The sequence below is a fragment of the Stegodyphus dumicola genome, chromosome 1, assembly GCF_044657685.1.
Source record: "Stegodyphus dumicola isolate Sdum_Otavi_A_Nest chromosome 1, ASM4465768v1".
Classification (NCBI taxonomy): domain Eukaryota; kingdom Metazoa; phylum Arthropoda; class Arachnida; order Araneae; family Eresidae; genus Stegodyphus; species Stegodyphus dumicola.
Genome location: NC_140768.1, coordinates 218,669,689 through 218,682,668, shown reverse-complemented (window position 1 = coordinate 218,682,668; position 12,980 = coordinate 218,669,689). Strand labels below are relative to the sequence as shown.

General features: G+C 33.0%; 1 protein-coding gene across 2 annotated transcripts in view; it reads right to left on the bottom strand.

The window, feature by feature from the left end:
* LOC118180577 (uncharacterized) overlaps window positions 1-12,980 on the bottom strand; it is a 64,911-nt gene that overhangs the window by 38,603 nt on the left and 13,328 nt on the right. For both annotated transcript variants that reach the window (XM_035349648.2, XM_035349647.2), the window contains exons 2-3: window positions 10,515-10,685; window positions 10,276-10,431 (exon numbers count right to left, since the gene is read on the bottom strand). In XM_035349648.2, the coding sequence (XP_035205539.1) occupies window positions 10,276-10,431; window positions 10,515-10,685 (327 nt within the window). The remainder of the gene's footprint in view (window positions 1-10,275; window positions 10,432-10,514; window positions 10,686-12,980) is intronic.

Here is a 12,980-nt window from a genome sequence, read left to right as displayed (position 1 = left end):
TAATATGGGATCTTCAAAAATTATCCGTAAAGCTTCTTCATTTAATCAACTTTTACATCATTAATATTTTTTCTTGTTTACTTGAGGATAATTATTTTCCAATCTCGCTCTTCAAATGCTTTCAAATTTCTAATATATTTACATTTCGTTACTATTTTGCTCATCACGTCCTGTTACATTACTTCCCTTAAAAATCGTTTGGCTAATGCCACTAATGATATTTCCTTTCCCTGTCATGAAAAATCTGAATAATTCAATAAAAAATATTGTTATTCTTTAATTATACTTTTTTATAGAAACATATGGCGGTGAAGGTTAGTTTAGCAAATATATTTTATTTTGTTATTAAAAGCAATTTAAAAAAGTGAATTTTTAAGACCAGCAAAGGTATAAATTATTGGTTACCTCTATAATTTGCAGTTCATGCCACCATCCTTGAGATAAAAATTCTGTAACATTTTATTGACCACGCTTCTCGCTTAAAATACTTACTTCGGTTAATTTTCATAGCCCTAAATTAGTGCATAATGTTTAATTCAGGAGTAAAATATTCTTTAAGGTTTTGTTTTATTCATAACTGAAGCTGCAAAAGAACATGGTAATGCTACATGGTTAGCTACATGGTTATGGGAAAATTTTTGGTGCCCATTTTCCTGAATGTATTAACAAAGTTCTAGCCTAAAAAGGCAATTTTAATTGGAAGAGACTGGTTATATATTAAGTAAAACGGTTGCTCTATTTCTGTTAGACTCAGCAGCTGCCGAGAGGTAAAGTCACTGAACACTGGCAATTCAGTTCGAATTTGAATACCGCGAACAGGGAGGCTGTTTTCATGGTTTTTCCCATGTGTAACACGTATATGAGGCAGTTTTCCTTAGAAAAGTCCTCCACGAAGGCATCCCTCCCCTTAGGCAAATAGCCCTCTGGCTTTGCCGTAATTACACAAACCAAAATTACTTCTGTTAGGAAAACCAAAAATGAGAAACCTAACCAAAAAACGAGAAAGAGAAGGAATGAAAGAGAAAAAAAAATAATAAATAAAATGAATGAAAAATGAAATGAAAATTTATACATTTTTAACAGATATTGAGAAAAGTTAAATTTTATAATGGTGTGGTGTATTTAATTATGGCAAAGCACACTAGGGCTATCTGCCTAAGGGGAGGGATGCCTTTCGTGGAGGACTTTCTAAGGGAAACTGGCTTGTATACACGTTACACATGGGGAAAACCACGAAAACGCCCATGCAGCCAGCCCGTTCGCGGGATTCGAACCTCGGACCGAACTACCAGTGTTCAGCGACTTTACCGCTCGGCCGCTGGTGGGCCAGTTATATTTTATAAAGAAAACATTAATATAACATAGATTATTGCAAATTACAGATCGCGACTTTCAAAACATAGTAAATAATATCTATTTACATGACAGATATAGTTAAATCTAGCATCGTTAGATGGCACTACATTACGGTGACTTTTCACGATGTGTTGCTTTGCTCCACCCTACTTTGTGGCCCCTCCTTCTGCAGCTTCAGTTATGAATAAAACAAAATCTTAAAGAATACTTTACTTCTAAATTAAACATTATGCAGTAGTTTAGGGCAATAAACATTAACCTAAGTAAGTATTTTAAGCGAGAGGCGTGATAAAAAAAAATGTCACAATATTTTTATCTCAAGAATGGTGATATGAACTGCAAATTATAGTCACAAATAATTTATACCTTTGCTTGTCTTACAAATTCACTTTTTTATTTGTTTCTGATAACAAAATAAAATATATTTGCTAAACTAACCTTCACCACCATATGTTTCTATATAAAATATAATTCAAGAATAACAATAATTTTTATTGCATTATTCGGATATTTCAGAACGGTCTACTCCTATTACGCTGAGGACAGCAGCCAGTTCAGTCTAGCCTACGATGTCTCTCCAGTAACTGTGCTTCGTAACACGAAATGAATGATCCCACCTCACTGCGGATTCTCGCACGATATTCCTACAACCAAGTTATGCCTAAACAGTATTTGCCAAATAACTATAATTGCTCCCTACGAATATAATTGCTCATCACCTCCTATTTTGCTAAAATGGTATCTGAATGCTTCACATTCAAATCTCCTGAACTTAATGCTAGCACAGGAAAAGTTATGCTCAGTAATTTCACTTGCTATATACAGGGTAATAACAATGCTTGAATACCTACATCTGCGACTGCGTCGCTTCATAGGACAGAGAAAGGAAATTTCATTAGTGGGTGGAGCCAAACAATTTTGTAAGAGAAAGAATGTGTGTGTGTGTGATTATGGCAAAGCCTCGAGGGCTATCTGCCTAAGGGAAGGGATGCCTTCGTGGAGGACTTTCTAAGAGAAACTGGCTCGTATACACGTTACACATTGGGAAAACCACGAAAACGCCCATGCAGCCAGCCTGTTCGCGGGATTTGAACCTCGGACCGAAGTACCAGTGTTCAGCGACTTTACCGCTCGGCCACTGGTGGGCCTGTAAGAGAAAGAATGTAACATGATGTGATGAGTTAAAATATTAATGAAACATAAAGATATTAGAAATTTGAAAGAGCGAAATTTTTGAAAATTATTATCAAGGAACAAGTAAACAAGGGAAATTATTAATCATGTGAAAGTGTTCAAAAGAACCCAGTTGATTAAATGAAGAAGGATTACAGATAATGTTTGAAGATCCCATATTAAATTTAATTAAGTGACCGTCGTACTTAGCTAAAAAAATTCTTTTTTCCTTTCGAAATTTAATTCATATTCCCTGACGAGAAATTTCAGCGCCTTTTTCAATTTGGCTAATATACACCAAACAGCACGATACATGTCAAACAATGCTAAATTAACAGCACATATGAGATCTTTAAGAATCGAAAACTAAATTTTACTTATAGTGAAAAAAATAACTTAGATATTGAACTTACTTCGAATGATGAAGTCGAGAAATTTTGTAATCCATAGTAAGTTTGAATAATTATTGGGTAAGTGTCAGCTAAACTTCACTGTCGGCTTAGTGTTGACTAAATGCCTTGACAGTTAAATGTCCCTTAGCTAAATGTCCTGACGGCTAACTCTCCGTGTCAACTAAATGTCCTGTCGGCTAACTGTCCGTGTCGGCTAAACATCCTTTCGGCTAAGCGTCCTTGTCGGCTAAATGACCTGTCAGTTAAGTGTCCGTGTCGGCTAAATGTCCTGTCGGTTAAGTGCCAGTGTCGGCTAAATGTCCTGTCGGCTAAGTGTCCGTGTCGGTTAAACGTCCTGTCGGCTAAATGACCTGTCGGCTAAATGACCTGTCGGTTAAGTGTCCGTGTTGGCTAAATGCCCTATTGGCTAAGTGTCCTTGTCGGCTAAGTGTCCTGTCGGCTAAGTGTCCATGTCGGCTAAGTGTCCTTGTCGGCTAAATGTCTTGTCGGCTAACTGGTGTCGGTTAAGTGTCCCGTCGGCTAAGTGTTCGCGACCGCCTTGTTCTGGAGAACAATCAAATGACAGTAGCTGTAATACATGACACTTGAAACTGGAAGAAATTAATGTGGTATTTATTCTGCAGAAGGCAGTTATCAATTATGTGAATTTGGTCCTCCCTGGGGTAAAAGCACAATGGAACAATAACTAAATCATGAATACAAAAACTTTATTCATGCTTTTAAAGAAAGTAACTAAAAAGCAAAGCAAGGAAAAGAAAAAACAGTATAAAACATCAGTTAATGACATAAGAATAAAATATATATCTCAAAAACAGAAGAATATCACTGAGATTTCAAAAGTAAACTGAATGGGACAGGAATTATCATAAGTTTCAAAAATGATAAAGAGAAGACTATTAACTACTGACTAAGATTGTGAGAAAAATCATATATGAATCTATGGCAGCAAAAGAAATATCAACAATGGAAGAAAAATGAATGAATGGTCAGCAAATCATTAGAAGCAAGTTATTTGGAGTGTTAAATAAATTTGCAGAAACATCATTACACCTAATTCATCCATAATGCTTCTTCAGATTGAATTTTTATATCTCTATGATACAGTCTTTTCTGTCATCAAGTGAGTTTGAATAGTTTTCACAGCCCTTTCTTTCTGCTTTTAGTGACATTACAATACATAAAAAACTTTTATAATAATTGTTTAGCATCATCTTTTTTATGTTTTTTGCATTTTAGTACATGAAAAACAGGATTCACATACTACAACAATCCACCTATTTTTGAAGGTAGCTAACTCTTTTTTTTTTTTTTTTTTTTTTTTTTTTTTTTTTATGCCACTGTTGTGGTTACTTGGACTTTCAGTTTGATTAAATACTAAATATATTCTTACTATCTTCAGACATGCTTCAGTAGCATCATTAATCGTCTTTTCCCCCCCCCCATAAAATAAACACCAAAGTGATTTTCTGCAACATAAAAAGGCATGCATTGCAGTTATTGCCATACAGGTGGCCCTCAGAATAAAGACTGTGAGATATGTAGAATCTATAATTCTAGTCTATTAACTAAATTATTTCTTAACAGCCACTCTGTTCAATACAGTAGTTACCAGCTGTTACCAGCTGCCATATCACTGAGCCCAGGTTCATTCTGGAGAAGACTTGGATATTTGTAAACATTTAAGCATCTTCCTGACATAGGGTAATTAAAATAACCGGCAAGCCAGAAGGCTTCACAAGTTGTTTGTTGGTAGGGGAAGAAGATCTGGGAGACCCTTGGACTCTTTCCCCAGGGTATTCTCCTTCAAAATTGGAAGCACAAATGTTATGAGTGATTTTGGATCAACCTATGTGTGTGAATCATCTTTTTTTTGGGGGGGAAGGGGGTCTGTGTGTATGGGGATTAAAAATCACAAATTCTTGAAATATAAATTATGGGCATCTTTTAATGAAAACCTAAAACACTAATTACGATGTGTAAATACAAGTATTGATATTGACTTGGAAAAAGTAAGTGAAATATCACACTGATTTTAGTAAATATAATATTATTGATTGTTACAGGGTTGCCACTCAAACAGGAGAAAGAAATTCCCTGACTTTTCCATGTTTTCCAGGCATTTTTAAAGAAAATTCCAGTCTGTGCACTTTGGCTGTGCTGAGAATCAAATTAATTACTGTACCACTTGAAAACACAAAAATTTAAAAACTACATGATGGTTTATATATATCTATATATAATATATAATTCCCAAAGCATTGCTGTTATAACTATAATAGGAGCTGTTTTTTTCTAAATGAAGCTGTAGTATTGATTCAATGCACTCAGTGGCAGGTTGTGCTCCAGTAAAAAGGCAGAGAACTGGCATCCTGCATTAATAACTTTTTGGTCCCTTGTTTTCACCAAAAATTAAATTTTTCATTTCCCCCAACCAATGAAATTCCTGTTGTCATTGGGTTTTCATGTTTGAGAACATTGGCCCTTCCATAGCACAAAATAGAAAAATCGCAATGACAAAGGGTACATGTCGCAAATATGTAACACTTTCTTGAAATAATAGAAAGAAAGTCATCTGTGTATGATTTTTGAAAAGTGCATAAGTACTTGACCTTTTTCGCAGACATAACTAAAAGAACGTAATTTCTTTAACTATTTTCTTGAAAGCAGGTGCGCTCACACCACTTAGCAACAAGATAATGCCATAGTAACCTCAATCTTGCTTTGTGATCATTGGCTAATATATGCCAGATGACACACAAAGCCGCTTGATTCTCATTGGAGAACTGGAACACGACGTTTTCAGACACTTATGCTCTCACTCATAAAGCAGAAACTCAGCATAATTTCTCACTAATGAAATTACTTTTTCTATTATATGTAATCCAGAGAAAAAACAAGTGCTGTCAGATACCCCCCTTTTTTTTTTTGTGTGTGTGTGTGTGCAAATAGCGAAGTAGTAAGCCAAGCTACATAAAAATCGTGAGAAATTTTAAAGAGTAATAAAAACTCCACAAAAATATGTTATAAATTGGATTCGCGGGATAACAGTCAGCAATCAGGAGACTTGGCATATATTTCTGTACTGCCTCTTGATTGGGAGTAAAAGCTTTTATTATGAAAAGAGGGGATGCAGTTGAAGACCTGCAGCTTGATACTTAGCTCCAAGCAAAATTTAAGAAATATAATTTTTATCTATACTTATACAGATTTCAATACCCCCAAAAGTAAATAAATAAAATATCATACTTCTTCCATTCAAGATACATTTTTTGCTTATGAATGTTCTAAAATAAGGTTTGTAAAAGAATTACAGATTTTATTTTCTGAATTTCACTATGTTTTACTTTCATACCTGATGGTCTATTTTTATATGTTTTCTTCAGTCAAAAAACTTGCATTGGCAGTGTCTTCCATGGCTTAAAAAAAAAAAAAAAGAGAGAGAGAAAGAGGCTCATAAGACTCAGATTCTAAATAAAGCCAAAATTTTATAAATTAAAATGCAGATCAATGGCTCAAAATCATTATCCTGATTCTCATTTAGGAGGAAATAAGAATTAGTAAAATCACCAAAATGAATTAATAGTAGAAGCTAATAGTATAACATCTGGCAGTTGGCACAACCATCAGTCTTTTCAGGCATTTTTAGATGACAGTATGCAAACAGAAATAAACAGGAAGAAAATTTTAGAAAATAAAATAAATAGTATAGTCAAAAGTCGTTAATTCGGACTCATCGGGACTTCGGCCATTCCGGATTATAGATCATCAGTTTAAATCTGGTAAGATGGCATGCAGAAATTATAAAATTAAAAATATGAAACCGTAATTTATGAAATAAAGAGCAATTATGATCTAAAGGGTATCAAAATTTACAAAAAAAAAAGTTTAATTTTTATTTGTTTACTTTATTAAACATTTCTTTCAACACGCACATGCCTAAAGCATACATTACGCATAGACGAAATTAGAAAATTGCAACCAGAAAACTATTTGATGTGTATTCGTGATATTTATAATGACGAGGAATTTGATTTAAATCATATCAAAGACAGATAAACAGATTCAGAATGGTTAGAGAAACAAAGGATATGCCTTTATCCATTTTCTGCAGCAATTCCACTTTTTGTTTGATGGACATCGAAACATGCTTTCGTTTTGTAGATCCTTTGGCAGCTCCAGAATCGGAAATTCTTTTTGACATAATCGAAAGTTCAAGCTTAGTTTTATAAAATTGCTTTAATAGTCTGCAAAAAATAATAAGCCGGATCCAATTAGAAGATTAAGGAACAACGCAATCTGCAATATTAACTGAAATAGATAACTAGAGCTTAGCTTATACCATCCGTTATACATTAAACGCGCATGCGTAAACGTATATGCGCATAATAGCTTTGCGCAATTGCGTTTACACATGCGCCGAAAGTTCGTAGCTTTGAGGTCCGGATTATAGATCATTCTGGATTAAAGTCTTTTGACTGTATCATAAAACTATGGAACATGACTCTATTAATTTAATTTACTGAAAAACAAGTCTAGAAAAAATTAATCATTATTAATAGGAAGAGTTGTAAGGTATTTCTTTCTCTTTAAGGCGGTCCTTAGTGGTATAATCGGAAGCACACCCCACTAGCAATCAGAGGGCCGGAGTTCGAAACTCGGCGAGGACGACACATATTTTTCTTGCCTGTTGGCTCCCGAACTAAAATGTGGTAGACTGTAATTTGTCAATATCAGGATTTAGCAAATGTGTCTCCACCTTCCTAGTCGCCCTTGAAGTGGGAGAGAATGTAAGGAATTTTTTCCTTTCTTTCCGAGCGCCTTCGTGGTGTAATTGGAAATAAATCCTGCTAGCAATTGGAAATTAGGCTAAACAATTATGATCTAAAGGGTATCAAAATTTACAAAAAAAAGCTTAATATTTATTTGTTTACTTTATTAAACATTTCTTTAAATGTAAGTTGTTTAAGTTGCTTCGTTTTATGTGATAATACTTTCTCTTTAATTCTATAAACAGACATAATTTCTTGTTCAGTTACAAAGTTTCGCTGTTCAAGTCCTATAATTGCTGTGTCGAGAATACCGACAAATTTGTCAATCGAAATTTTTCGTTTTCAATAACCTCTGTGTCACTTTCTTCACTATCCGAAGCGAATTATAATGACGAGGAATTTGATTTAAATCATATCAAAGAAGGAGTACATTGAGATGAAATACTACATTTAGTAAGGAATTATAAGCCAAATAAAATAAAAACATCTGCCCTGAAGATAAGGATAGTGCTGACAGATCAACTTCCAATTCATTGCGTGCCGCGGCGTTTCCCCCTCTCCTCCGCTGCAGAGCAGCGTGAAATTGATAAACAGATTTCAGAATTGTTAGACAAACATAATCCTTTTAAGAAGTATTTTTAGTGGGTAGCAGGTCATTCTATGGGAGTAAATTTAAATTACTCAGAATGAGAATGGACACTCACTTCGATATTTTCTGATTATACACAGCCTCCTTTGAAAAAATGCCAACAAAGAGACAATCAATTTTTCACCAAGCTAATACACACATTTTGAAAATGGCAGCACATTATGAATTCCATAAAAACTGCAGTAAATCAATAAAAGGAAGATTCATAATAAAACATTTTTTCAAGAAATCTTTATACAGTCAAAAGTCATTAATTCGGACACCCATAATCCGGACCTCAAAGCTAAAAACTCTCTGCGCATGTGCTACGTTGGCACATGCGCACAGGCGTTTTATGCGTGCGCGTAAGACATTGACTACTGCGCATATGCGTGTGCGCAAGTGCAGAATACATTTTCGCCTGCGCATTTAATGTATAACGGACGGTGTAAGCTAAAATTATCTACTTATCTATTTCAGTTAATGTTAATGATTATGTTGTTCCTTAATCTTCGAATTGGATCCCGCTTATTATTTTTTGCAGACTGTAAGAGCAATTTTATAAAAGTAAACTTGAAATTTTGATTATGTTAAATAGAATTTCCGATGCTGGAACTTCCAAAGGATCTACAAAACGAAAGTATGTTTCGATGTCCAACAAACAAAAGTGGAATTGATGCAAAAAATGGATAAAGACATGAAGAATGTGACAGAGAGGTTAGTGAAAACAAAAAAATTTCGATTGACAAGTTAGTCAGTATTCTCGGCACAACAATTAACGGGACTTGAACAGCGGAACTTTGTAACTGAACAAGAAATTATGTCTGTTTATAGACTTAAAGAGAAAGTATTATCACATAAAACGAAGCAACTTAAACTACTTACATTGAAAGAAATGTTTAATAAAGTAAACAAATAAATACTAACCTTTTTTTTTTTTTTTTGTAAATTTTGATACCCTTTAGATCATAATTGTTCTTTATTTCATAAATTACGGTTTCATATTTTTAATTTTAGAATTTCTGCATGCCATCTTACGAGATTTAAACTGATGATCTATAATCCGGAAAAATCGATAATCCGGAATTGCCGAAGTCCCGACGAGTCCGGATTAACGACTTTTGACTGTATATATTTTTTTTCACTTTTGTTCTCACCATGTACACAGCAATCAGTTTTTGCTTTAAAAAAATCAGAGTATTACACAAACTGGGCACTATGCATGGTGCTGCTCTTCCCATATACACAGTGATCTGTGTTTGCTTAAAAAATAGGGAATTGCTCACATTCGGCTTTGTTTCAGTACAACTTCCTGATGCGAACTTTTAAATTCCCTTCTGTCGGGAAAAACAACATATTTTTGAAGACAATGTTTTCCTTTTCATCAAGCCGACAAGCTTCATACCATTACAATTCTATATAAGAAAAAAGTCATTGCCAAATCAAACACTGTTACAATAAATGACTGTTTAATTTGAAGATAGAGACAGGTGCTTATCTATCACATGAGTATACTTGGGTTGCCTATTTTGATGACAGAATATGGTGCCTCATGAATCTTTTTCCTGGCACAGATTGACAATAAACTGAAAGAATCCTTACTTGAAACTTTTAAAATAAAAATGCAACAGTGCCAACTCCTAAATCCTAAAATTTTTTTGTATATATATAATTACTTATTTATTTACACTTCAGTGCTAAGCAATTGTTTACTAGATTTCTTTTAACAGTTTATCAATCAGTTTCTGCTTCCCATGATTTCTCCCGAACACTATAAAAAAATGTGTTTCAGTACTTAATAAAATTAAAAAACTGTTACTTTGATAATTCAGTTTCCTACTGTAAAACATTAGAGCAAATGGGAAATAAATTTTATTTAACTTAATTTGTATGAGCATGAAAGCATAAATATGTACATTTCAAAGCTATAACTTACTCTTCAAAATTTGTATTTCTAGTGTCTATTTCTGAAAAGTTTTCCTGTAGCTCTTTCAGTTCCTTGTGCTTGCAAATAAAATCAGTATTATCAAATTCTAAAGCAGTTTTCTCTTCACACATTTGCAGAAATTCTTTAGAATTCTCAGCATTTGGACTGAAATGAATACATTCAAATTTTACTAATTGCCAGTTACAAACTATATAATTTAATAACATAACATGAAATAAACAACTTACTCCTTTAAGTTATCCTTTCCATTTCCTGGTTTTGATGAATTTATCTCTTTAAGTGAACATGATATTCCATTGTTCCAACTAAAGTCAAAATCAGTAATTCTGAGATCTGACTTAGATTCCTCTAAATACTTCTGTAAACCCCTCTTTGATCGAAATACTTCATTACTTGGGCTGAAAATAGCAATAAAATTTATAGATAGTACATAAAAATATCATGGAATACAGAATATATTAGTAGCAAAACTAAATTTTAGGCATTATAATTATTCTAAATATTTACATGTATGCAGTACATCAGAAATATATTTTGAATGCAAAAATTGACCAAGTCAAATTTAGTAAATGTAATCACAATAAGATTTAAGGTTTGCATACTAATTCTACAATAATATTACCATTCTGATGTTAAAAAGAAATTAAATTTATATTCAGCACACTAAACATTTAAGTGACAGAATTCAGTTTACGAACCAAACATGAGAGATTTTTCCATGTAAAGCCCTATATCTCCATACAAAGATATGTAAAAATTGTACAATGTTGTAGCCAATCATCCCCCATATTTTTTGTTAAAAAAACAATCACCACTGAAAAAAATTTCATGCATTCATGTTATAAAATAAAAACCAATAAGCAGCACTGGGGACCAAGATTAAGCTTTTTCATATTAAATCTAGCACAATTTTGTCACAGATCAATTTCTTCACTACCCAGTGTGACAGAATTGAATTAAAAAGGATAATCTCAAAGAATACCTTAACATTTTTTTTAACAGCACTAATGAAAAAATAACACAGAAAAAATATTATTGACCTCTGGGGCAGATGATTTTTATCTCCCACCAACTTGTATATATAGGTAAAGGAATTTATTATTATTGGTTCAAAAATTTGAGAATGAGTTTTCTGTGAATTAGCATGAATTAAGAGTCTGAAAATGTTTTGCTAGTTTTATAAATACAGTGAAAATTGTTTAACACAAATCTGACGGGACAGAAATATATTTTTGGGTTAAAAGAATTTCGTGTTAAAAAACATTACCTCCCCCCCAAAAAAAAAGTTTATTAGATTGCATTTTATTTACATAGATATGTATATATGCATATATTTAATAAAAAAATCAGTGAAAAATCATTTAAAAGAACTTAATATAAAATTTTAAAATTTTTTGAAAAACAAAAAATTTATTGAGTTTTTGGAAAATAATCTAATATTTTTCTTTGGATTATCTTTTTTAGCATCAAATTGTTTGATGTTGTCCATTTTGTTATTCATTTCACCATCGGAATGTGCACATACATCATGATGTTCCTCATTTCGGATGAAGTGGAAGCCGCAATATTCATTTTATTTTCATCATAGGAATCTGTTTCAATGATATTTTTTTTAGCTTTCAATGAACTCCAAAATGTCTTTGTCTGCCATAATTGGGGCTGCACACACATTATCATCCTCTATTGCAACGAATTCTTTTGATAATATAATACAGTAGGAAAGTACAATAACACAGAAACTTTCTCAAACATTTGATTCAATAGCCTCCTTCGCCATTTCTTTTAACACGAACTAGATTCACTGATTTTTTACAGACACTGCTATGTACTCGTCACCAAATTCCAAAGCCAACTGATGAGAGACAAGATGTTTGTTTTTGTGTGCCAATTGTAGGGGTGGAGGGTGAAAGTAGCTTAGGTAAACAAAATTGGTTTCTGTCACAGGCTATTCCGAATGTATTTCAAAGTCAAGTTATCCTGCTTTCTACAAAACATGTGAAACTACCTATCTTTCATCCCACAGCCCTCTTAAATCTCGCCTGCGCAGCTGGTGTTGACCATATTTTGTTCACTTCCAGAAGGGAAATCTTTTTGTGTTCAGCGATTTTTATTTCGCATTAAAAGGGGAAAAAAATGCATGAAAATACATAGTAGTGAGTCGGGACTGTTGTATTATTTCGTGTTAACTGATATTTCATCTTAAGCGTTTTCATGTTAAACATATTTCAATGTATGCCTGTGTGAGTTTTGTTTTAGTTTTTTTTTTTTTTTTTTTTTTTTTTGTGTGTGTGTGTGTGTGTGTGTGTGTGTGTGTGTCCAAGAAAGATTGAAAATCACTTCATCAAAGAAAGAAGATTTTTTGAAGATCACTCTTATCAAACTTCTAAAAATTTCTATTACCCATAATTTAAGATTTCTGTATTCATTAGATTTGGGTAAAATTGGATGAACAGAAGTGGTACTTTACTTGGAAGTCCAAAACAGTTGTAATAAAAAGCTATATTAAAATACAAATAAAAACTTCTTAATTTTAGTATTTAAGACTTTTACATAAATTATTGCTTAACTTTTTACTGATCCTGGAACAAATGGCAGTTACCATTCAGCTCTAATGCCAAAAAATAATGAGCATTGTTTATCAATACCTAAATATCATGGGGAAGTACATGCAGATAAAAATGAATTTAGATTTA